This window comes from Engystomops pustulosus, chromosome 2 (assembly GCF_040894005.1).
Source record: "Engystomops pustulosus chromosome 2, aEngPut4.maternal, whole genome shotgun sequence".
Taxonomy (NCBI): domain Eukaryota; kingdom Metazoa; phylum Chordata; class Amphibia; order Anura; family Leptodactylidae; genus Engystomops; species Engystomops pustulosus.
In genome coordinates, this window is record NC_092412.1 from 16,810,776 (window position 1) to 16,837,161 (window position 26,386).

Genomic DNA, 26,386 nt, shown 5'->3' on the forward strand with positions numbered 1-26,386 from the left:
ATGGCCCTCTGGATGTTGGTAATTTACTGTACTTTAGCCCTAAGCTACAATAAACAGCTATAAAAGTTATCAAAGGCGTCTACAAAGAAGCTTTTTTAAAATCCAATTGTCACCGAAGCTTTTTTAAAATCCAATTGTTACCCTATTTGACTGGGGTTACAATTCTAAATTATATAGTTCCGACTTACATACAAATTCAACTTAAGAACAAACCTACAGAACCTATCTTGTACGTAACCCGGGGACTGGCTGTATAGTGATTTGCTTGTATTATTTTTATAGTTTTTATATTATTTTTTCTTTTTTTTTAAGCATACTCCTGACTATAGTCTCTGGCAAGATCAAATTGCTCAATCTGAAAGGACCTTTAGTAGATGAGATGTTGCCATTACAACCCATCGGGGGTCATTTACTAAGGGCCCGAATCGCGTTTTCCCGACGTGTTACCTGAATATTTCCGATTTGCGCTGATTGTACCTGAATTGCCCCGGGATTGTGGCGCACGGACTGTGGCGATCGGATTGTGGCGCATCGGCGCCGGCACGCGCGCGACGGAAATCTGGGGGCGTGGCCGAACGAAGACCCGACGTATTCGGAAAAACCGCCGCATTTAAAAACCGAAAAAGTGTCGCTTGGGGAGCGCTTACCTTCACCTGGTCCGAGGTGGTGCATTCCGGCGCGTTGAGATGCTATTCAGCGCAGCAGCGCCACCTGGTGGACGGCGGAGGAACTGCCTTCATAAATCCCGGCCGGACCTGAATCCAGAGCAGAGAACGCGCCGCTGGATCGCGAATGGGCCGGGTAAGTAAATCTGCCCCATCTTACAGGTTCTGATGCACAGACATATGTTAATTCAGCCACTTTGATGTAGTTGTCGCATTTGACCAAGGCATCATAGGTGTTAAACTTGTAATATACATCAAACACCTTGTTCCAAGTGTATTGGGTTAGCTCCTAAGCCAATACCATCATAGTACGTCAGGTTGGGTTAATAATTAACCTACTTTTACAGCAGATATGTTATCAATACAGGCGGTCCCTGAGTTAAGGACACCTGACTTACAGACCACTCCTAGTTACAGACGGACCTCTGGTGAAGCTCTCTGGATGTTACTTTAGTCTCAGGCTGCAATGATCAACTGTAAGGTGTCTGTAATAAAGTTTTATTGACAATCATTGGTCCTGTGACAGCACAAAATTTAAAAAATATAATTTTCACTGAAACAAAGAAAAATTTGTCTCAAAATTTTTTTTTTGTCTCAATTGTAAAATATACATGTTCCAACGTATAAGTTTAACTTAAGAACAGGCCTAAAGAACTTATCTTGTGCGTAACTCGGGGATGGCCTGTACATATCTACAGTGTTTATAAAGTAGACAACTAGACAATAAGGCCAACCATGATCTCCACAGACCACCGACTAGAGGAGAAAACAGGGAAGATTGGAGTTAGACAGAACCAGTAAATTGTGAGAACAATCAACTGATGGCTTCAGACTCTGATACCAAATAGAATCCCAAAAATGCAGCTGACGAAAACCCTATTGAAAGAGGAGCCAGATACTTACACTGAAATTTGACTATTATGGGGCAGTTCACAAATGATGTGAAAAGCCTTTATGATGATTTGCCAAGTGTGTACAAAGATGACATTGCAATTTTGGGAGAAATGCATGACCCTTCTGCACCCTTTGTGTTTTCAATGTGAGTAAATAATTTTAAAAGGATTTGCCCAAATTTTGACCCTTCATTTTTCGGAATTTCTGTAAGATCTTGATCTTAAGAGCTTCAGTTCTTATCCCATAGATAATAGGATTTACTGTAATTGGAGTCATCAGCCCAATGATTGTGATCAACACATGGGCAGCGAGAGAGATTGATCCACTGTTTATTCTGTACCGTAATAATATGAAGAAACTCGCAATCATAAAAGTGGAGAACGCCAGGAGGTGGGTGACCAGGGTGCGGATGGCCTTTTGACAAGCTTCTTTAGAAATCCTCAAACAGATGATGAATGTTCTGATGTAGCAGTAGATGATGACCAGCAGGCAGCTAATGTCTATCAGAAAAGCCTCCACAGCCCCAAAAATATTATTAACTGAGGCATCACCACAAGCCAGCTTAATGAGGGACATGTTTTCACAAAACACATTGTTGAGGTTCTCCCCACAGAGGGGCAGATATGCAGTCATTGTGACAGGTATGAAGACCACTATGAAGGCAGTAACCCAGTTTACCGTTATTAATTTTAGGGCCCTGCTATTTGTCATCAAGATTGGATATCTCAACGGCTGACCAACAGCTAGATACCGGTCATGGGCCATGACGGTGAAGGTAAATACTTCAACAGCAGCAAAACTATGGAGGAAGAATGACTGGACAAGGCATCCAGAAAATGTGATAGTCCGAAACCCAAAAAGCAAATCAATGACAAGCTTTGGGAGGAAAGTTGAGCTTCCAAACATCCCATTGAAGACAAGATTACTTATAAAGATGTACATGGGTTCATGGAGAGTTTCTTCAGTCCAGACAACAAACACAATTAGACAACATATAAACATGGTGATGATGTAGACAAAGACAGCAATGGTGGAGTACAAGTATCTGAACCTCTCCATCTCCACAACTCCAAGAAGAACAAAACTGGTGGTGACTCGAGACATGTTTTCCATCTTTCTTCTTCTCTACCAACCTCCTGCAGAAAACTTGGTTACATACAAAGCTGAAGGTCTTTAATTACGTCTATGGATTAAGCTACAGGACACTAAACAGCACAAGGTTAGAGGTAATAACTATGGCACTAATCACTCGAGCTACAAGGAAATATTTATAATTTGTATCGGATCCTCAGAGACAGCTCAATGTTTACCAAGACCCAAATATCGAGGGACAAAACTTCACTAATTGGCTTATCACCTGAGGCCTTTACATAGCAGAGGCTTAAGGATAATTAAGGATAAATGGGCACATCATTTCTAGCACTGGCCATAGGTATAGTTCGTGGTTAAAAATATGTGTACAACTTAGAAAAATACCTAAATTAACTTCTTGTTCATTTCAAAAATATAGCTGGTAATGTGGACATAGGCCTTTTGTGGACATAAAAGCCTCCACTTTTCTGAAAAGATAAGTATCTATGGGAATTTGTGGATTTTTATTAAAGGTAAGCACTGGTGTAGAGTACAAGGTCAAGTGAAAAAGTTCCAGTTCATCCTATTGGCAATTAATGGTCCAGATCTCACTTGATTTCCTACAGTTCAAACTCATTGGGGGTCATTTACTAAGGGCCCGATTCGCGTTTTCCCGACGTGTTACCCGAATATTTCCGATTTGCGCCGATTGTGCCTGAATTGCCCCAGGATTTTGGCACACGCGATCGGATTGTGGCATCGGCACCGGCATGCGCGCAACGGGGGGCGTGGCTGAACGAAAACCCGACGTATTCGGAAAAACCGCCGCATTTAAAAACCGAAAAAGTGTCGCTTGGGAAGCGCTTACCTTCACCTGGTCCAGCTCGGTGCATTCCGGCGCGTTCAGATGATTTTCAGCGCAGCAGCGCCACCTGGTGGACGGCGGAGGAACTGCCTTCATAAATCCCGTCCGGACCCGAATCCTGTGCAGAGAACGCGCCGCTGGTTCGCGAATGGGCCGGGTAAGTAAATCTGCCCCATTGTGGCAATGGTGGTCCGTAATACCAAAAATGTTTGTATGAACAAATTAGAAAGCTGTTTCTTTAATTCTCTTTCTAAAACTGAAAAGATAGCTAAAAGAAAGAGGTGAGGTGCCTGTGTCTGGCAAAACTGATAGCTTCTGTGCCAGCACGGCAATAGTTGCCGACCTCCTTCCAAATGCAGTTTAAATTATTACCCTTCATCCATAAAGCTCTGCATAACACTACACCCCCTATTTCAATCTATAACCCATCCCATGCTCTTCAATCTGCTAGTGATCTTAGATTCTTCTCTTCCTTATTTTGAACCACCCACTCCCATCTCCAGGACTTCTCCCGAGCTGCACCAATTTTCTGGAATGCCCTTCCCCAGTCTATTAGACCAATACCTAACCCCCAAAGCTTCAAGCGTGCTCTTAAAACCCATTTATTTAGGCAAGACAATCACACTCGCTAACTGCATGCAACTTTAACTCTGTCTTTATTAACCAATTCTGGGCACTCTCTGCAGTCCCAGTGACTTTGGCCTTTGTATATAAGATGCGGCTGATGGCTGGTTCAAGCAGCAAGATTTTTATTTATTAAATTATTTTTATTCCATTCCCTTTATACAAGCTCCAATGACTCTTGTGTCACCCCCTCATCCTCATAGACTGTAAGCTCTTGTGTCACCCCATTCATCCTCATAGACTGTAAGCTCTTGTGTCACCCCTCATCCTCATAAACTGTAAGCTCTTGTACCAACCCCTCATCCTCATAGACTATAAGCTCAGGTGTCACCCCCTCATCCTCATAGACTGTAACCTCTTGTGTCACCCCATTCATCCTCATAGACTGCAAGCTCTTGTGTCACCCCTCATCCTCATAAACTGTAAGCTCCTGTACCAACCCCTCATCCTCATAGACTATAAGCTCAGGTGTCACCCCCTCATCCTCATAGACTATAAGCTCAGGTGTCACCCCCTCATCCTCATAGACTGTAAGCTCTTGTGTCACCCCCTTATCCTTATAGACTGTTAGTTCTTGTGTCATCCCCTCATCCACATAGACTGTAAGCTCTTGTGTCACCTCCTCATCCTCATAGACTGTAAGCTCTTGTGTCACCCCCTCATCCTCATAGACTGTAAGCTCTTGTGTCACTCCCTTATCCTCATAGACTGTAAGCTCTTGTGTCACCCCTCATCCTCATAGACTGTTAGCTCTTGTGTCACCTCCTCATCCTCATAGACTGTAAGCTCTTGTGTCACTCCCTTATCCTCATAGACTGTTAGCTCTTGTGTCACACCCTTATCCTCATAGACTGTTAGCTCTTGTGTCACCTCCTCATCCTCATAGACTGTAAGCTCTTGTGTCACCTCCTCATCCTCATAGACTGTAAGCTCTTGTGTCACTCCCTTATCCTCATAGACTGTTAGCTCTTGTGTCACACCCTCATCCTCATAGACTGTAAGCTCTTGTGTCACCTCCTCATCCTCATAGACTGTAAGCTCTTGTGTCACCTCCTCATCCTCATAGACTGTAAGCTCTTGTGTCACTCCCTTATCCTCATAGACTGTTAGCTCTTGTGTCACACCCTCATCCTCATAGACTGTAAGCTCTTGTGTCACCTCCTCATCCTCATAGACTGTAAGCTCTTGTGTCACCCCCTCATCCTCATAGACTGTAAGCTCTTGTGTCACTCCCTTATCCTCATAGACTGTTAGCTCTTGTGTCACCTCCTCATCCTCATAGACTGTAAGCTCTTGTGTGCCCCCCCTCATCCTCTTAGACTGTAAGCTCTTGTGTCACCCCCTCATCCTCATAGACTGTAAGCTCTTGTGTGCCCCCCCTCATCCTCATAGACTGTTAACTCTTGTGTCACGCCCTCATCCTCATAGACTGTAAGCTCTTGTGTCACCCCCTCATCCTCATAGACTGTTAGCTCTTGTGTCACCCCCTCATCCTCATAGACTGTAAGCTCTTGTGTCACCTCCTCATCCTCATAGACTGTAAGCTCTTGTGTCAACCGCTCATCCTCATAGACTGTAAGCTCTTGTGTCACCCCCTCATCCTCATAGACTGTAAGCTCTTGTGTCACCCCCCTCATCCTCATAGACTGTAAGCTCTTGTGTGCCCCCCCTCATCCTCATAGACTGTTAACTCTTGTGTCACCCCCTTATCCTCATAGACTGTTAGCTCTTGTGTCACACCCTCTTCCTCATAGACTGTTAGCTCTTGTGTCACCCCCTCATCCTCATAGACTGTAAGCTCTTGTGTCACCCCTCATCCTTAAAGACTGTAAGCTCTTGTGTCACCCCCTCATCCTCATAGACTGTAAGCTCTTGTGTCACCTCCTCATGCTCATAGACTGTAAGCTCTTGTGTCACACCCTCATAGACTGTACGCTCTTGTGTCACCCCCTCATCCTCATAGACTGTAAGCTCTTGTGTCACCTCCTCATGCTCATAGACTGTAAGCTCTTGTGTCACCCCCTCATCCTCATAGACGGTAAGCTCTTGTGTCAGCCCCTCATCCTCATAGACTGTAAGATCTTGTGTCACCCCCTCATCCTCATAGACTGTAAGCTCTTGTGTCACCCCCTCATCCTCATAGACTGTAAGCTCTTGTGTTACCTCCTCATCCTCATAGACTGTAAGCTCTTGTGTCAACCGCTCATCCTCATAGACTGTAAGCTCTTGTGTCACCCCCTCATCCTCATAGACTGTAAGCTCTTGTGTCACCCCCTCATCCTCATAGACTGTAAGCTCTTGTGTCAACCCCTCATCCTCATAAACTGTAAGCTCTTGTGTGCCCCCCCTCATCCTCATAGACTGTTAACTCTTGTGTGCCCCCCTCATCCTCATAGACTTTAAGCTCTTGTGTCACCCCGTCATCCTCATAGACTGTAAGCTCTTGTGTCACACCCTCATCCTCATAGACTGTTAGCTCTTGTGTCACCCCCTCATCCTCATAGACTGTAAGCTCTTGTGTCACCCCCTCATCCTCATAGACTGTTAGCTCTTGTGTCACCCCCCTCATCCTCATAGACTGTAAGCTCTTGTGTCACACCCTCATCCTCATAGACTGTAAGCTCTTGTGTCACCCCCTCATCCTCATAGACTGTAAGCTCTTGTGTCACCCCCTCATCCTCATAGACTATAAGCTCTTGTGTCACCCCCTTATCCTCATAGACTGTTAGCTCTTGTGTCACACCCTCATCCTCATAGACTGTTAGCTCTTGTGTCACCCCCTCATCCTCATAGACTGTAAGCTCTTGTGTGCCCCCCCCTTCATCCTTAAAGACTGTAAGCTCTTGTGTCACCCCCTCATCCTCATAGACTGTAAGCTCTTGTGTCACCTCCTCATGCTCATAGACTGTAAGCTCTTGTGTCACCCCCTCATCCTCATAGACTGTAAGCTCTTGTGTCACCCCCTCATCCTCATAGACTGTAAGCTCTTGTGTCACCTCCTCATGCTCAAAGACTGTAAGCTCTTGTGTCAACCCCTCATCCTCATAGACTGTAAGCTCTTGTGTCACCCCCTCATCCTCATAGACTGTAATCTCTTGTGTCACCCCCTCATTCTCATAGACTGTAAGCTCTTGTGTCACCCCTCATCCTCATAGACTGTAAGCTCTTGTGTCACCCCTTCACCCTCATAGACTGTAAGCTCTGGTGTGCCCCTCCTCATCCTCATAGACTGTAAGCTCTTGTGTCACTCCCTCATCCTCATAGACTGTAAGCTCTTGTGTCCCCCCTCATCCTCATAGACTGTAAGCTCTTGTGTCACCTCCTCATCCTCATAGACTGTAAGCTCTTGTGTCACCTCCTCATCCTCATAGAATGTAAGCTCTTGTGTCACCCCTCATCCTCATAGACTGTTAGCTCTTGTGTCACCCCCTCATCCTCATAGACTGTAAGCTCTTGTGTCACCCCCTCATCCTCATAGACTGTAAGCCCTTGTGTCACCCCTCATCCTCATAGACTGTAAGCTCTTGTGTCACACCCTCATCCTCATAGACTGTAAGCTCTTGTGTCACCCCCTCATCCTCATAGACTATAAGCTCTTGTGTCACCCCCTTATCCTCATAGACTGTTAGCTCTTGTGTCACACCCTCATCCTCATAGACTGTTAGCTCTTGTGTCACCCCCTCATCCTCATAGACTGTAAGCTCTTGTGTCACACCCTTTCATCCTTAAAGACTGTAAGCTCTTGTGTCACCCCCTCATCCTCATAGACTGTAAGCTCTTGTGTCACCTCCTCATCCTCATAGACTGTAAGCTCTTGTGTCACCCCCTCATCCTCATAGACTGTAAGCTCTTGTGTCACCTCCTCATGCTCAAAGACTGTAAGCTCTTGTGTCAACCCCTCATCCTCATAGACTGTAAGCTCTTGTGTCACCCCCTCATCCTCATAGACTGTAATCTCTTGTGTCACCCCCTCATTCTCATAGACTGTAAGCTCTTGTGTCACCCCTCATCCTCATAGACTGTAAGCTCTTGTGTCACCCCTTCACCCTCATAGACTGTAAGCTCTGGTGTGCCCCTCCTCATCCTCATAGACTGTAAGCTCTTGTGTCACTCCCTCATCCTCATAGACTGTAAGCTCTTGTGTCCCCCCTCATCCTCATAGACTGTAAGCTCTTGTGTCACCTCCTCATCCTCATAGACTGTAAGCTCTTGTGTCACCTCCTCATCCTCATAGACTGTAAGCTCTTGTGTCCCCCCTCATCCTCATAGACTGTAAGCTCTTGTGTCCCCCCTCATCCTCATAGACTGTAAGCTCTTGTGTCACCCCCTCCTCCTCATAGACTGTAAGCTCTTGTGTCCCCCCCTCATCCTCATAGAATGTAAGCTCTTGTGTCACCCCTCATCCTCATAGACTGTAAGCTCTTGTGTCACCCCCTCATCCTCATAGACTGTAAGCACTTGTGTCACCCCCTCACCCTCATAGACTGTAAGCTCTGGTGTCACCCTCTCATCCTCATAGACTGTTAGCTCTTCTTAGCAGGGCCCTCTCTCCTATTGTTTCATATGACTGTTATTAATCTGTAATGTCTTATTTTATTTGTAGAATTTGGGTAAGCTATGGAGCAGCACTGTGTTATAAGAAATGTCGGGTGCAGGTCTCTAAACAAGTCAGACTAAACCAACAGCGATCTTCAAACAAACGCTAGAGAAGAAGTGCTCCGTGGTACAAAAGTGTCGTTTCTAAATCCCACCAATAATAAGCGACGTTTCGCCTTCGTGAAGCCATTATCAAGCATCATTATTAGCATTATTATTAGCATTATTATTAGCATTATTATTAGCATTATTATTAGCATTATTATTAGCATCATTATTAGCATTATTATTAGCATCATTATTAGCATTATTATTAGCATTATTATTAGCATTATTATTGTATTTGCATATGTTCACCAGAATCTGTGAAGCGCTACGGAATTTGATGTCGCTATATAAAGTTTATTATTATCAATATTAACCCTGTATAGATAGTGCTCATAGGCTGAGCCCTTTCCATAAAGAGAGGCGTGCTGTATTAAATGGTAGACACTCACCGTTGACACCATGTTGGCACCAATCGCCACCACTGTGTCGTCATCGCCGGTGCAAATCAGGGTCATGATAGACATGAAATAACACAACATCTAAATACACATTAGGTATTTACATGTGTAAAAATGTCTGATCTATCAAAATATAAAAGGAAAAAACTTCTTGATGAAGTCAAGATCAGTGGTAGTGGACCCGCTGTACCACCGTGGACAATGACGTAAACCTGGGAGCGGAGTCTAAGTGGTACCCAGTTTTTACCAGAGCCCACCCAAAGCAGGTTGGAATTGCTGCGGCGTGGTTCCACCAGGTCGCTCCACAGGCGCCACTTTGTCCGCGGTGGTGGCCAAGGCGAGGTACAGAATCGTGTCGGGGAGCCAAGGACAGGCAGCATCGGAGCAAAGTCAAGAACGGAATCAAGGTGACAACGGAAAATCACTATAAATGCACAGGACATAGGTAGAAGCTTTTTCTAAGGCACAAGGATCAAATATCAGGCAGGGGACACAGGAAGGGGTTGGCAATTTATCAGGACAGGAAGCCGGCCAGCGCCAATTATCAAGATGGGGACTAGGAGAATGGGATGCGCAAGCTGGAGTGTGGTGACCGCAAAGACCATCACTGGAGGCAGGGAAGGTGAGTGAGGCTGCAGAGTGGCTCAGGGGGCACAGGGAAGCACACGGGTACACCTGTGACCCTGGATATGGGTTGCAGGAGCACCCGTGACAAAGGACCCATTCACAGTTTTGCCTTTCCATATACATTTTGAATAAAAAGTGATCATAGGTCAATAAAAACCTCAGTCTCTCGCACAAAAAATACAACACTGCTCACAGCTCCGTGCTGTAAATTATGGGAAAAGATATGTATTTCAGTATTTTGTAATAAAAAAAAAGATGGAGGTTAATGGAGGTTATGCAAGGGATCATGTTTTTTTTTTTATTTTAAAATTCTTTATTTTTCTTATAACAACATGGAAAAACATCATGAGATAATATTACCATACATCTTATAACAATAATCATTCTTCTGATCGATTCCAATTTATAACACAACACTGCCCCATCTGGAATTTCAGATTTTTCCCCAAACTTTAAAGCACATCTACCACCACATTTAGGGGTGGTAGACTGTCCCCAAACGTATGCTTGTTACTTTAGGGGTGACGGGTGACTGCTGCTAAAAATAGCAAAAACAGGAAACTTTTTACTGGACAGTCTAAACAAAAAGCGTCATAGATCCATCAATAAATCCCAGAGGGTCATCGGGGGGCGAGGCTAGAGAGCAGGGGCATGGCTAGAGTGCAGGGGATGGGGCTAGAGTGCAGGGGATGGGGCTAGAGTGCAGGGGGCGGGGCTAGAGTGCAGGGGATGGGGCTAGAGAGAAGGGGATGGGGCTATAGTGCAGGGGATGGGGCTAAAGTGCAGGGGATGGGGCTAGAGTGCAGGGGATGGGGCTAGAGTGCAGGGGGCGGGGCTAGAGTGCAGGGGATGGGGCTAGAGAGAAGGGGATGGGGCTATAGTGCAGGGGATGGGGCTAAAGTGCAGGGGATGGGGCTAGAGTGCAGGGGATGGGGCTAGAGTGCAGGGGGCGGGGCTAGAGTGCAGGGGATGGGGCTAGAGAGCAGGGGATTTGGCTAGGGAGCAGGGGCGGGGCTAGAGTGCAGGGGATGGGGCTAGAGTGCAGGGGATGGGGCTAGAGTGCAGGGGATGGATCTAGAGGGCAGGGGACGGGGCTAGAGTGCAGGGGATGGGGCTAGAGAGCAGGGGATGGGGCTACAGTGCAGGGGATGGGGCTAGAGTGCAGAGGATGGGGCTAGAGTGCAGGGGATGGGGCTATAGTGCAGGGGGCGGGGCTAGAGTGCAGGGGATGGGGCTAGAGAGCAGGGGATGGGGCTAGAGTGCAGGGGGCGGGGCTAGAGTGCAGGGGATGGGGCTAGAGAGCAGGGGATTTGGCTAGGGAGCAGGGGCGAGGCTAGAGTGCAGGGGATGGGGCTAGAGAGCAGGGAGCAGAGAGACAGAGAAACTCATCCCCCTGCCCATCACACAGAAATCAAAGATGGCTTCCCCGACCCTAATTCAGAAGTTACAGGGTTGTGTCTAGGGGCAACTGAAATGATTTACACCAGAACTGATAGAGACAGGTTGGGCTTATATCTGTAAATTGCTGTATTTTTGTTAATAACAGTGAATTAAAGAATGTATTATTTTGTTATCCTGAGTACATTTTAGAAACTTACATTTGAGGGAGTAATACCCCTTTAAGCATCCATACTGGAGGGCATGAATTACCATCACTTGTCCCAGTTACACTTAGGCCACCATTGGTGCTAAATGAGGGGATTGTTCTGCTTGGTAAGTGTGGTAAAGTATACGCTCTATGTATCACAAATGACACAAAGGATGTTTGTGGTGATGGCCTCTATGCAGTATTTACTCCAATTTCCAACCACATCTACTGCAATAGGAAAGCCAAGATGATAGTGTATGAGTAAGTCTCTATAAGACTCCCTTAAAGAATAAAATTTCAGATTAATTTCAGAGTATCCTGTTCCTTCCTCAGTGGCTCTATGCCCGTGGCTTATATAATAAATGGGAAATCCCAAATGTAAGACTGGATTATACTAGAAAATTCTAAATCCCCAAAATAGGCCTCGATTTACCTCAGGAACTAGATGGACTAACCTGATTCACTTGCCCAATAAAATGTGTAAATGATACTGTGAGACAGTGAAGGGGTTAACTGTGGATGGGCAGTATGTTTCCCCTAGGTTTTGCTATTATGCAAGGCCTGAGTGCTGAGGTTGTGTTGTCCAGCACCTTGATAGTATTTACAAATTTGCCACTGGCACCAGCGCCTTGGACACTTGTGATGGGAGCAGCCTAATCAGTCTGCATAAAGTGGCTGAGCAGAGCTGAGAGTGTTGTCTCTCTGAAAGGAGGCTGGAGAGCACACAGCCCTGACCTCTGTGCCTGGAGCAGCGACTTATTTTATGTACTAGTGGTGAGTTAGAGAAACTCTGTTTAGTTAGCACCTTGACGGGTAGGATTTTGTTTATTTAATGCCTGAATGTAAAGGCTGTTTTATTTTGCTGCTGCAATAAACGCAGGCTAGACCTGTTTTGGACTGTACCTTGGTGTCACTGTCTTGAACTGCATCACAGCACCCCGCTACCACGGTCTCTACTGGGCCAAATCTCCCACATATGGTGCTTCGGATTGCGGGCAGTTCAAAAGACACACACCTGAAAGGCTCGCTACATCCTGCAACATTGCATGGCCTGGGTGAAAGCAGCAGGCAAATTGCAGGATAAAGCCAAGATGGAGGACTTTATTAAAGCCATGCTCCAGCAGCAGGAGGAGAGATCCCGCCAGCAGCAAGCCATGCTCCAGCAGCAGAAGGAGAGATCCCGCCAGCAGCAAGCCATGCTCCAGCAACAGGAGGAGAGGTCCCGCCAGCAGCAAGCCATGCTCCAGCAGCAGGAGGAGAGGTCCCGCCAGCAGCAGGGAGAGTCCCAGGCTAATCGGCAGCTGCAGCAAGCCATGTTCCGGCAGCAGGAGGAGAGGTCCCGCCAGCAGCAGGAAGAGTCCCGAGCCATGTTCCAGCTGATGATGGAAAAGTTTTCTGGCATTATGGCAGCACCGCAAGCAACGGCTACTGAGGGGTCCCATACTGGTTTGCAAGGGTACCCGGTTGTCCAGCGTTCCGCACGGGCTGCAGTACAAAAGGCTTTACAAAAGATGACGGCGACGGACGACGTGGAGGAGTATCTCACTGTGTTCGAGCGAGTAGCAGAGCGAGAGGAGTTACCGGCTGAGCAGTGGGCAGATGTCCTGGCACCGTTCCTGACAGGCGAATCGCAGAAGGCCTACTTCGACTTGAGTGAAACAGAAGCCCGTGAGTACCCCCAGCTAAAGGCAGAGATTCTGGCTCGTCTTGGGGTCACCATACAAGTTCGTTCCAGACGGGTCCACCAGTGGGCATACTCAGAAAAACTACCCCCGTGCTCCCAAATGCATGACCTGATCCATCTTGTCCGGAAGTGGCTACAACCAGAGGACTGCACCCCAGCACAGATGGTAGAGAGAGTGGTTCTTGACAAGTTCACCCGTTCTCTGCCCTCTCGGCTCCAGCGATGGGTTGGAAGGCCGGTCCCACAAATGCTGAGGAACTCGTGTCCCTAGTAGAGAGATATCGGGCTACAGAGGATCTTCTACTTATCTCTCCCACACGAAGCAGTGCCAGTGACAAGGCCACTAAACCATCTGGTAAGACTGCTACTGCAGAAAAGGGGAAACAGGTCAGGTTGGGAGGGGGTTCATTGGGGGGCGTGGATACCCAGAAACCCAGTGAGGCTCATGACAGAGGTCATAGCCGTATCCAGTGCTGGCGATGCCATGAAATGGGCCATATTGCTGCCAACTTTCCCCTGTCAGTGGAGCCAATGGACTGCAACCAGACCCGGCGAGTGTCACTGTTTGCCCGGCCGGTTCTGGCAGCCGAGTCAGTCACGGATGCAGAACCCCAAGTGTGTATGGTCACAATCGGTGGTCACACGGTGGAAGCCTTGCTAGACTCAGGCAGTCTGGTCACCCTGGTGCGGGGAACTTTGGTTGATCCTGGACTGTACAGTAGGCGTAAAGTGGGAGTGCTATGTGTACATGGGGACACTCGCGAATATCCCACTGCCGTCATCAACCTACATACACCTTGTGGTACTGTCACCCATGAAGTGGGGGTGGTGGGGACCCTGTTTCATGAGGCTATTATCGGCAGAGACTTACCGGTGTTTTGGGACCTCTGGATACGAAGACCCACCTCAGGTGCTGTTGCAGATAATGGACATCAGGTGTGTCCGGCCTTGGCCCCTGAACCCTTTGAGGCCAATGTACCCACACCAGCAATAGGGGTGACCCCATGTGATGAATTCTCTCCCCTAGAGGTCCTAGCTGGTGAGGTCGAGGGCCACGAGGAGGTGGCCGACATGCCGGACCTTGAGATTTCCCGTGAAAATTTTGGGGCTGCACAGCTACAGGACCCTATCTTATTTAAAGCACGGGAGAATGTTAAGGTGATAAATGGGGTACTCCAAATACCAGGGGCTGACAAAATATACCCCCGAATGGTGATTGTTGGGGAACTGTTGTACAGGGTTGACCAGGTACGGGGTGAGGAGGTTGAGCAACTTGTAGTACCCCAAACTCACCGTAGGCTGGTGCTAGATTTGGCACATAAACATGTGCTGGGAGGGCACTTAGGTGCTGAGAAGACCCGAGAGAGGATCCTGCTGAGATTTTTCTGGCCCGGGGTGTGGGAGGAGGTAAACCGGTATTGTAGCTCCTGCCCTGAGTGCCAACTTACTGCCCCGGTGTCCCACTTCAGGAGTCCTCTGGTACCGTTACCAATCATAGAGGTGCCGTTTGAACGGGTTGCAATGGATTTGGTTGGCCCCATAGTCAAGTCCACAAGGGGGCACCAGTACATCCTGGTTATCCTGGACTACGCTACGCGGTATCCAGAGGCAATCCCGTTAAGGAACACCTCCTCCAAAAACATTGCTAGGGAGCTGTTCCAGGTGTTCTCCCGTACAGGCCTCCCCAAGGAAATCTTGACTGATCAGGGAACCCCATTCATGTCTAGAGTAATGAAGGAGATGTGTAAATTACTCCAGGTTAAACAGCTCCGCACCTCTGTATATCATCCTCAGACAGATGGCCTGGTCGAGAGGTTTAACAAGACCTTGAAGAGGATGCTAAAGAGGGTGGTCAGCAAAGATGGGAAGGACTGGGATTGTTTGTTGCCTTATTTGATGTTTGCCATACGTGAAGTTCCCCAGTCCTCCACGGGTTTCTCACCCTTTGAGCTGTTATATGGCCGTTCCCCATGTGGGCTTTTGGATGTAGCTAAGGAGACCTGGGAACAGGAGAGGACCCCCCACCGTAGTGTGATTGAACACGTCTCCCTTATGCAGGACCGCATAGCGGCGGTAATGCCCCTTGTAAAGGAGCACATGACAAGGGCACAAGAGGCCCAGTCTAGGGTCTACAATAGATCAGCCAGACTCAGGACCTTTAACCCAAGCGACAGAGTGCTAGTTCTGGTGCCCACCGTTGAGAGTAAGTTCTTGGCAAAATGGCAAGGTCCATATGAGGTCATGGAGAAAGTGGGGGAGGTAAACTACAAGGTATCTCAGCCGGGGAGGAGGAAACCCGAACAGATATACCACGTGAACCTCCTAAAGCCATGGAGGGAAAGAGAGTCCCTGATGGCCGTGGGAGTAGAAAAAGCGTCTGTCCCCAAGAAGGTGACACCGGAGGTAGGTGTACCCGATGCCAAGGTGCCTGAAGTACGGATCTCGGAGTCCCTCTCCAGGGCCCAGATTCAGGAAGCGAAGGAGTTTGTGCTCCGAAACGTTGATGTGTTCTCTAAGTTACCAGGACGTACTTCAGTCATCAAGCATGACATCATAACCGAACCCCACATCCGGGTACACCAAAAACCCTACGGGGTCCCTGAAGCGCGCCAGCTTGCCATATCCGAAGAAGTCAGGCAGATGTTAGACCTGGGGGTTATCGAGGAGTCTAAAAGTGACTGGTCGAGTCCTATTGTGTTGATTCCAAAACCTGATGGTTCCCTACGGTTCTGCAATGACTTTAGGAAGTTGAACGAGGTGTCCAAATTTGATTCTTATCCCATGCCCAGGGTTGACGAGTTGATAGAACGACTTGGACAGGCTAGGTTCTTCTCCACCCTTGACCTGACGAAAGGCTATTGGCAGGTACCCCTTACTGACAGGGCCAAAGAGAAGACCGCTTTTGTTACTCCTGATGGGCTTTTTCAGTATGTGGTACTCCCCTTTGGGCTACATGGGGCTCCCGCCACATTCCAGAGGTTAATGGATCTCGTGCTAAAACCTCACCGGAGATATGCCTCGGCCTACCTGGATGACATTATAGTCTATAGTAACGATTGGGAGAGTCATCTAGCCAAGGTACAAGCAGTGGTAGACTCTCTGAGGGCAGCAGGGTTGACAGCGAACCCCAAAAATGTGCACTTGGTCTGGAAGAGGCCCGTTACCTGGGGTACCGTATTGGGCGAGGTGTCATCAAACCCCGAGTAAATAAAGTGGAGGCGATACAGCAGTGGCCACGACCTATGAGCAAGAAGCAAGTGAGGGCTTTCCTAGGCATAGTGGGCTATTATCGCCGATTTATTCCCGATTTTGCAACTATAGCGGCACCCCTGACTGACCTGACCAAGGGTAGCAGGTCGGTAATGGTAAAGTGGAGTGAGGAGGCTGAGGGGGCGTTTCAGCAACTTAAGACGGTTTTGTGCGAGGGACCGGTACTGATCACCCCTAACTTCGCCAAGACCTTTATTGTACAGACTGACGCTTCTGACATGGGTTTAGGGGCTGTCCTGTCCCAAGTACTGGAGGGTGAGGAACATCCCGTGACATTCCTGAGCCGCAAGCTCACACCCCCTGAGAAGAACTATAGCATAGTTGAGAGGGAGTGCTTGGCGATTAAATGGGCTCTGGAATCCCTGAGGTATTACTTGATAGGGCGACAGTTTACACTAGTGACCGATCACTCTCCCCTCACCTGGATGAGTCAGGCTAAAGAGAGGAACGCCAGGGTCACAAGGTGGTTCCTAATGTTGCAGAATTTCAAGTTTATGGTAGAACATCGAGCAGGAAAGCTGCATGGGAATGCCGATGCCCTGTCTGATGGCCAAAAGTGTTCGCCCCCACAGGGTCAAACAGAGGGGGAGGGTATGTGAGACACTGAAGGGGTTAACTGTGGATGGGCGGTATGTTTCCCCTAGGTTTTGCTATTATGCAAGGCCTGAGTGCTGAGGTTGTGTTGTCCAGCACCTTGGACACAGGTGATTGGAGCAGCCTAATCAGTCTGCATAAAGTGGCTGAGCAGAGCTGAGAGTGTTGTCTCTCTGAAAAGAGGCTGGAGAGCACACAGCCCTGACCTCTGTGCCTGGAGCAGCGACTTATTTTATGTACTAGTGGTGAGTTAAACAAAATCCTACCCGTCAAGGTGCTAACTAAACAGAGTTTCTCTATTTAATGCCTGAATGTAAAGGCTGTTTTATTTTGCTGCTGCAATAAACGCAGGCGAGACCTGTTTTGGACTGTACCTTGGTGTCACTGTCTTGAACTGCATCACGGCACCCCGCTACCACGGTCTCTACTGGGCCAAATCTCCCACAATACATAAAAAGTGATATACAGGCGGTCCCCTACTTAAGAACACCCGACTTACAGACGACCCCTAGTTACAAACGGACCTCTGGTAATTGGTACTTTAGTCCCAGGCTATAATAATCAGCTGTAACAGTTATCACAGGCGTCTGTAATGAAGCTTTAGTGTTAATCCTGGTTCTTATGACAATCCAACATTTTTAACCCCTTATCGCTCTGCGCCGTAGTTCTACGGCGCAGAGGTATAAGGGATGTATGAAGAGAGCTCACGGGCTGAGTCCTCTTCATACAAAGGTGGGGGTTTTTGCATTTTGCAGAAAACCCCCACCGCTAATAACTATGCCATTGCCGCCGGCAAAGTCGCCGGCGGCGTTCAAAAAACTGTGGCGCACGGGCGCCGCCATTTTTAATGCGATCGCCGCGCCCCCAAACGTCATCGGGGGCCGGCGATCGGTTGCCATGGTAGCCTCGGGTCTTCTCTTGACACAAGGCTACATGGCTTCTGCAGATTCGTTACAATGAGCCAGTGGCTCATTGTAATGAATGTGCTGCAAAAATGCCATATATTGCAATACAGAAGTATTGCAGTATATGGTAGGAGCGATCTGACCATCTAGGGTTAATGTACCCTAGATGGTCTAAAAAATAGTGAAAAAAAAAAGAAAAAAAGTTTAAAAAATAAAAAAAATTTATAAAATATTAAAAATTCAAATCACCCCCCTTTCCCTAGAACGGATATAAAACATAATAAACAGTAAAAATCACAAACATATTAGGTATCGCCGCGTCCCAAAATGCCCGATCTATCAAAATATAAAAACGGTTACGGGCAGCGGTGACCTCCGAGGCGGCAAATGGCGCCCAAATGTCCGAAATGCGACTTTTACACCTTTTTACATAACATAAAAAATGAAATAAAAAATGATCAAAATGTCGCACAGACCTCAAAATGGTAGCAATGAAAACATCGCCTCATTTCGCAAAAAATGACCCCTCACACATCTCCGTGCACCAAAGTATGAAAAAGTTATTAGTTTTTGTACACATTCGTTTAATTTTTGAAAATGTATTAAAACACAATAAAACCTGTATAAAAATGGTATCACCGCGATCGCACCGAACCAAAGAATAAAGCTGAGGTGTTATTTGGAGTGCACAGTCAAAGTCGAAAAAACTGAGCCCACAAGAACGTGACGTATTTTTTTTCAATTTTTCCAAATTTGATTTTTTTTTCAGCTTCGCAGTACACGGCATGTTAAAATAAATAACATTACGGGAAAGTAAAATTTGTTACGCACAAAATAAGCCCTCACACAGGTCTGTACACGGAAAAATGAAAAAGTTATGGATTTTTGAAGTTGGAGAGCGAGAAATGAGCCGAAAAACCCTGCGTCCTTAAGGGGTTAAAATCCAATTGTCACAGAGATCAAAAAAAAATTGTCTGTGGTTACAATTATAAAATATACAGTTCTGACTTACAAACATATTTAACTAAAGAACAAACCTAAAGAACCTGTCTTGTATGCAATCCGGGGACTGCCTGTAGATTAAAACACTACAAACAAGAAAAACATAAGTAAAAATAAACAAAAACTGAAAATATATCATTATAAAACATAAATCAATTAATAATAATAAAATATGGAACATACCAAAGCTAAAAATATAAATAATAAAATCTAGAATCAGTACAAATATTCAGATCCAATGGGAGTCATTTACTAAGGGCCCGATTTGCGTTTTTGCGACGTGTTACCCGAATATTTCCGATTTGCACCGGTTTTCCCTGTATTGCCCCGGGATTTCGGCGCACGCGATTGGATTGTGGCGCATCGGCGCCGGCATGCACGCGACGGAAATCGGGGGGCGTGGCCGTAAAAAAAACCTGACGGATTCGGGAAAAACGCCACTTTTTTTTAAAAAAAGTGTCGCTTGACTTGCGCTTCCCTTCACCAGGTATAGGCCGGTGAACTTTAGTGCATTCCGATGGTCTTCAGCGCAGCAGCGCCACCTGGTGGACGTTGGAGGAACTACCTTAGTGAATCCCGGCCGGACCCAAATCCAATGCAGAGAAGGCGCCGCTGGATCGCGAATGGACCAAGTAAGTAAATCTGCCCCAATGTGTTTATAACGATGATGAACATTTGCGTTTAATGGGCCAAAAATATTGATGACCTTTCTTCGGGACCTACTTTAGAGATAATTTATTTCAGATTAGTTTAACGCCCAGCACCTCCAAAAATCATATATTCTCAGGAAGTAATAAACAGTAAATGGAACTGAAAGCAGACAGCGCCATTCTCTGTGTAGTGGCGGAACCAAATCACTGCAGCTTAGTCCGTACTTATTACAATGGGAGCTAATCTGCAGTAACCCCATCTGTCCCCTATACAGAGAACAGTGGTACTTGGTCCATTCTCCATGTACCAGTGGGGCTGTTAAAACTTAATAATAGAAAAACCAGCTCACCCACGCTCTTTCAACGGGATGTCCTCGTGGCACAGAAAGCCCCAATGCTGGGGCCAAAGGCACAAACCTAAAAGAGTCATTTTCAGCCGGGAGCTGTCAGGTGTGGCTAAACTTAATTGAAGCATCAAGCCAAAGATCCAGGTTACAAAAGCTTTAGTCCACGCGTTTCAGGCTAAAAGCTGTCCTTATCATGACTAATGTACCCGTGGGGAGGGTTTAAAATATGGATCCAAAGATCAAAAAATAGCAAAAAGTTCTCCATCCCAGGAATTTTTCATAGTGGGAGTCCAATCTTAATTTGAACGGTGCTCGGAATCCAAGGAGAGACCGTGGTGACTTTGAAGAAAGCTAAGCGAAAAATTAAATCTTGTCCAGCACTCATTCTTAAAAAATTAATTTCTTCAATATTTTCATTTAAAAATAGTGTGCAGGCTTGTATTACATAAGAAAAAACTTTTTTAGTGTCAGACCTACGCTTCTTAGTCTTTATTCATGTTCCTGGTTTTCAGGCTAAATACCTAGTCACATATGAAGTGATGGGACACACCCCCTGTGGAAGGTGTTCAAAGCAGTAATGTACCTAAAATAACATTCCTACCACTATGCTTCAAAAGGCTCATATCAATATATATACATGACATCGGTGCGTTTATTTAGTCCCTGTGGTTGTCTTGTATCTCCAAACCATTCGCCTTGCAGAAGGGAACGTGTCCTCTCTCGCTCGTATTATTCAATATCACATTGAAGCCCCTAGCGAGACTACTGGCAGAGTCTTCGTCATTCAAAGGCATCAAGGTAGAGGGACTTACATCGGACTATCTTTATGCACTGAATTATCCGCCACTCTTTGCCAAAATAGCCAGGGAATTTAAACTGTGGCACAATCAACCCTTATTATTGCTGGGGAGGAACCAGCTAGTGAAAATGATGAGCTTTTCTAAATTACTCTTTCCCATGCAAACCATGCTCCTGCTAATAAAACACAAGGATGTTATGTCACTACATAAGGAAGTGAGGCACTTCCTGTGGAGAGGAAAACGCCCATGAATAGGCCTATGTAAATTGATGGTCCCTAAGGACAAAGGCTGCATGGGCTTGCCGGACTAATGCTACTATACCCTAGCATATTATGGACTGGTTGAAACACGTACAGTGTAAGCGAAAAGGAAAAACCAGCTCACCTCCCGTTTAGGACATGCCGAGCGAGGCATGGGCCTCCCCTCTGCTGGGGTGAAGTATCCAAGATAAACAAAATGACGCCTCAGCCAGGCTCCAGGCAATGCATTTAAGGTCCTTTATTCATGCAACATTGGTGCAACATCCACAATGTGGGGAAACAGCAACAGCTTACGCATTTCGGGCGGGTTAACCGTCCTTAATCATAGCTGAATCATAACCCGCCCGAAACGCGTAAGCTGTTGCTGTTTCCCCACATTGTGGATGTTGCACCAATGTTGCATGAATAAAGGACCTTAAATGCATTGCCTGGAGCCTGGCTGAGCCGTCATTTTGTTTATACTGGTTGAAACACACCAATTATCATTCTGATAAGAATGTACAGTTGGAATATTGTTACCTCTGGGATTCCCGATCACTTCTACATGTGGCAATTGGCAGACTTCTTATGCCGATTAAATAATCGGCGACGTTAAGGGACACTATTGTGGCCTCGAAAGCGATACCCAAGGGCTTACAACTGCCATGGCTAGTATCCAAACATCTTCCTTTGTGGAATCATCCCTGCTTTCCTCAAGGTCACCAGAGCAGACTTTTTCTGGAATGGAGGGAGAAGGGAATACTTATGGTTCGAGCGCTCCTACATCAACAGAACTGCAGGTGGTTAACCAGAGAGGAACTATTGCAGAAATTTGGCCAGCGGGGGTCTCAGTTTTTTCAATTTGATGAAAAAAAAGATGATGAGTGTATTCAGGATTATCACTGGTTGCCAAAATTATTTCATGTGCTTTGCCGTTGCTTTGCCGTTGTGACTCTGTTCATATATGTGTTATGTAATTAGTGATTTACAATTAAATCTGTAATACCTCAATACTGCCTACAGCTCTTGTATGGGTAAGTGCTAGGTGACCTGCAAGCCAGTTACTTGTTTGTATGTTTTTTTAGAAAAAGAAAATTTTATGAAATTTATATAAAAAAAGACAAGCCCCCGAGAAAATAGTGCAAATGCATGTTTTCACCAATTTTACTGCATTTGGGACTTCTTCCCAGTTTCCCAGTACACAGCATGGAATATTAAATACTGTCACTATGAACTGCAACTTTTTACGCAGAAAAAAAACAAGCCCTCACGCAGCTCTTTACATGGCAAAAAAAAATATATGGATTTTTGATCGTGGGGAATGAAAAATTAAAACACAAAGATGAAAAAGGGCCTGGTCGTTTGGGGTTCAACAAGGGCATATAAAGCTTGAAGAAGTGCAGATCCTGCCAGAGGACAATGATTTGCACCACCAGTGGTGACGATTGGTGCCAAGATGGTGTCACAAAATTTAAAGGACATCTACCACCAGGATGAAAGAATGTAAGCCAAGCACACTGACATGTGCGTGCCCCCTCTGGCAGGATTTGCTCTTCTTTAAAGGGAACCTGTCACCAGGGACCTCATTTTCACTAAAGACAGGTTGTAAAAGCCCATGACACCTGCAGTGCAAAAGTTAATCTCTGCCTTTTTTAAGCATTTCCATTACGGGAAATGTTATTAAGCAACTTATTTAGGTGGTAAATCTATCTGGCTGTAAACGCAATGATTTCGAATTTCAAAAATTCATCATTTTTTCTTTTTTTTGTAAATAAACGCAAAACTTATCAGCCAAAATTTACCACTAAAATGAAGTATATGTGGGGAAAAAACAATCTCAGAATCGCTTTGATAAGTAAAAGTGTTGAAAAGTTATAACCATATAAAGCGACGCAAGTCAGAATCAAAAAAATCGTGCTGAGTCTTAAGCTATAAAATGTCTGCGTCCTTAAGGGGTTAAGAACTGTTTTTTTTGTTACATCAATGTACAAAATTGTGTAACTTTTAGACTAGAAATTAGTCTTTATCAAAACTCAAAAAAAAAAAACAACAATACATTTTACTGGACAGTCTATACAAAAAATTTCATAGTGTCGGCAATAAACCACAGAGAGTTGTTGTGTCCAGTTCTTGTATTCAAAACTTTTGCTATTTTTGTTTTGTAGTGTTTGATAAAGACCATTTATTGTTCAAATGTTACAGAATTTTGTACATTTCCTCATTTAAAAAATACTTCTTAGGCATCCATATTGGAGTGGATCCTGGATTAACTTCACTTGTCAAAGCTCCACTTAGGCCACCAAATGGTGTGAAATGAGAGGATTGTTCCACCTGATAAACTGGTAAGTACAGGCGGTCCCCAGTTTACCTACCAGATGAGTTCTATAGGTTTGTTGTTTTTATATAAGTCGGAAAAAGCCTGTATGTAACTCAGAACAGGTATATTTAATAGTGTATCCAGCCAACCAAATCTTTCTTGGTCTCTGTGACAATGGGATTTTTGGGTTGACAGGGGGACAAGGATTAGCAATAAAGCTTTATTTGCAAACACCCTACAGTTGATCATTAAAGCCTGGGGCCAAAGTTCATTAAATTACCAGCATCCAGAGAGGTCAATGTGGTCAGAGAGGTTAGTTTGTAACTAGAAATCATCTGTAAGTCTGGTGTCCTTAAGTCAGGTACTGGATTCATCTCCAGAACTTGGTTCGCTAGCTGAATAAAATATAAATATAAATAAATAAATAACATATTTGAAGATTACTTAAAATATACATTAAAGCACTACAATGTATGTAAAACAAATATGTATAACGAAAGTGAAAAAAACTGAAACAGAAAAAATCTATGATAAAAAAATGAATCTATATTACAATGGTCAATTAATAATGATAATAATAGAAAATGGAACATATCAAACTTAAAGGTATAAATAATAAAATCTAAAATAAGAACAAATATTCAAATCCAATGGGTTTATAAATGATGATCTGCTTGTAGATAGCAGTGAGTGGGACTTTGCCCTTGGACACACACGAGTGCTGGTAAATCATCTAAACTGGCCTGTGTCCTGGGGCGAGATCCAACTCACTTCAGGAAACCAAATAATTCTATTTTAGCTTTGAAGTGCCCTCAGAGACGGGCTTTCAAATTTTCAGACTCAATAAGTGAAATATGTTAAATTAAAATCCGTAAGAAAATGGCACAACAACATGTGTTTTTGTCAATCCCACTGTATTTTTAATTTATTTCTATCTTCCCGGTACATGACATGAAATACTAAATGGCACCAATGGGAAGAACAAGTGATTTACAAATCAAACCTCAAACTGCTCTGGAAATTTCACAATAGAAGTTTTGTTTTTTGAATGCAGTAGAATTTAAATTTTTTTTGCAGTGGTTTTTGAATGGTGTAAAAAACACAAAGACAAATTTTGAAAATTTCTTTGGCATTTGGGGTTAAAAGGGTCACATAGTTAGGTGTCAGGGAACAAAACAGCCGGCTTTCACATCCACCATGCTGGACACTTTTGTTGACGCTTGATCTACTGGTCATTTTTTGGCTTTCAAGATTTGCATCTTAATTTGGCCCATTTTATTCCTTGCGGCTTCAAAAATTTAACTCAATTTTAATTTGTTTCTTTCTGATGTGAAGAAAAAAATTATGACCGATGCCATATAGACGTGAAGAAATGGATGCAGTCCTTGGAAGTTACAGAAAAACCTATATATAAATAAGTCTGTAGAGAACAATTCTGCACCTAGAAAGCCTCAACCAGTTTTGCTATCAATTAAAAAAATTATACAGAAATAAAATAAAAATTAGATCGATAAAATAAAGTTGCACATTTCACCAGAAAATATTTTTTTCACTTTTTGGTCAATTTAGGCTAAAAGCTAAGAAATGCATTTTGACAAGGGGGCGGAGAGTTAGATTAAAATGAAGATGTGACTTAAAATCTCTTTTCAAATATTCCTTTGGAATTGGAGAGAAACATTTACATTGAATATTTAGTAAGCGACAAACCCTTAATCTTACCCATAATGCACGGCCAAGTCTATTAAAATACATCCACAGTGTTTTAGATTTTACCTTCCATCCCCTTTAATGTTAACACCAACCAAAATTAAACAAAAATATTATACAGGAGACTCAACATTCAAGATTTTACATTTGAAAATATAGACATGAATTTGTCTTTTCAAAACAGTTCCTTAACTTTGTGAAATTTTTGAAGAATTTTTATTTTTAGGGCTTCTGTCCCAATTCCATAAATGAGGGGGTTCACCATGACGGGGATGATGATTCCTGTGATGGTGATCAGAGTGTGAGTACTGGCTGAAATGGAGCCGCTGGAAATCCGATAGCGCAGGGTGATGAAAAGGCTGGACACCATGAAGGTGGAAAATGCCACCAAGTGAGTAACCAGTGTCCGGGTGGCTTTTTGAGATGCCACCTTGGAGAATTTCAGACAGACCAGGAAGGTCCTGAAATAACAATATATAATGACCAGCAGAAAGCTTATCTGGAGCAGATATGTCTGAACAGCTCCCACAATATTGTTCAGGGAGGTATCACCACAAGCCAGTTTAACAAGAGACATGTTGTCACATAAAATATTGTTGATGTCTACACCACACAAGGGCAAATATGATGTCATGATGATAGGAACGAAAACCATAACATAGGCCAAGGTCCAGTTGGCAATGATAAGTTTCCATACCTTCTGCTTAGTCATAAGAGTTACGTACCTCAAAGGTTGACTAATGGCCAAGTATCTGTCATAAGCCATTAATGTAAAAGTATGTAATTCTACACCTGCACAACCATGGATGAAAAAGACTTGAGTAAAGCAACCAGCAACGGAAATAGTCCTAGACCCAAAGAACAAGTTACTGATAAGTTTTGGCATGAAAGTTGAGCTTATACATATCCCATTGAGGACAAGGTTTCCTATGAAGATGTACATTGGTTCATGGAGACTTTCTTCTGTCCAGACAACAATTACAATTAAAAAACAGAAAAAAAGGCAATTGAGATACAAGACAAGACCTAAAGTTGCATAAAGAAATCTGAATCTCTCCATCTCAACTACCCCGAGGAATACGAAGATGGAGCTGGTTTCGGAAACATTGCTCATCTCTTTAAAAAAAGAGCGACAAATGAAAACTGATAAATTGAATTTAATTTACAAAAAGTTAAAGTAAAAATAATCAGTAAAGAATAAAAACAAGGGATCTAAAGATTTTTAAAACACAATGGTATAAGGTCAACTTACAAGAAAAAAAAAGTCTATGGTAACAGTCTGGGCATCTGACCTAAGAATTAAAAAAAACTAAATGTAAGAAACTTGGAAAACTGCAGAAAAAAATAGTGAAAATCAACATAGAACAAAACACTTAAAAGTAAGTAATAAATAATAAAAAAGTCATTTAAAAAATCTTTAAAAAAATAAGAGGAG

At 44.6% G+C, this 26,386-nt stretch overlaps 2 protein-coding genes across 2 annotated transcripts; both read right to left on the minus strand.

The window, feature by feature from the left end:
• Nucleotides 1-1,718: 1,718 nt before the first annotated feature.
• LOC140116988 (olfactory receptor 4D5-like) lies at nt 1,719-9,278 on the minus strand. Its single transcript, XM_072133418.1, has 2 exons — nt 9,213-9,278; nt 1,719-2,684 (listed from the first exon to the last, which is right to left on the minus strand). Exons 1-2 carry the CDS (start codon nt 9,276-9,278, stop codon nt 1,719-1,721), a joined length of 1,032 nt encoding a protein of 343 aa, XP_071989519.1.
• Nucleotides 9,279-25,126: 15,848 nt separating this feature from the next.
• On the minus strand, nt 25,127-26,065 carry LOC140116989 (olfactory receptor 4B13-like). Its single transcript, XM_072133419.1, has one exon. The coding sequence runs from the start codon at nt 26,063-26,065 to the stop codon at nt 25,127-25,129; it is 939 nt and encodes a 312-aa protein (XP_071989520.1).
• Between the last annotated feature and the right edge of the window lie 321 nt (nt 26,066-26,386).

Coding starts and splice junctions, on each gene's coding strand:
- LOC140116988 (XM_072133418.1), bottom strand. CDS start 9,278: ATGACCCTGATTTGCACCGGCGATGACGACACAGTGGTGGCGATTGGT. Junction 2,685..9,212: donor GTGCCAACATGGTGTCAACG/GTGAGTGTCTAC, acceptor GGAGGTTGGTAG/AGAAGAAGAAAGATGGAAAA.
- LOC140116989 (XM_072133419.1), bottom strand. CDS start 26,065: ATGAGCAATGTTTCCGAAACCAGCTCCATCTTCGTATTCCTCGGGGTA.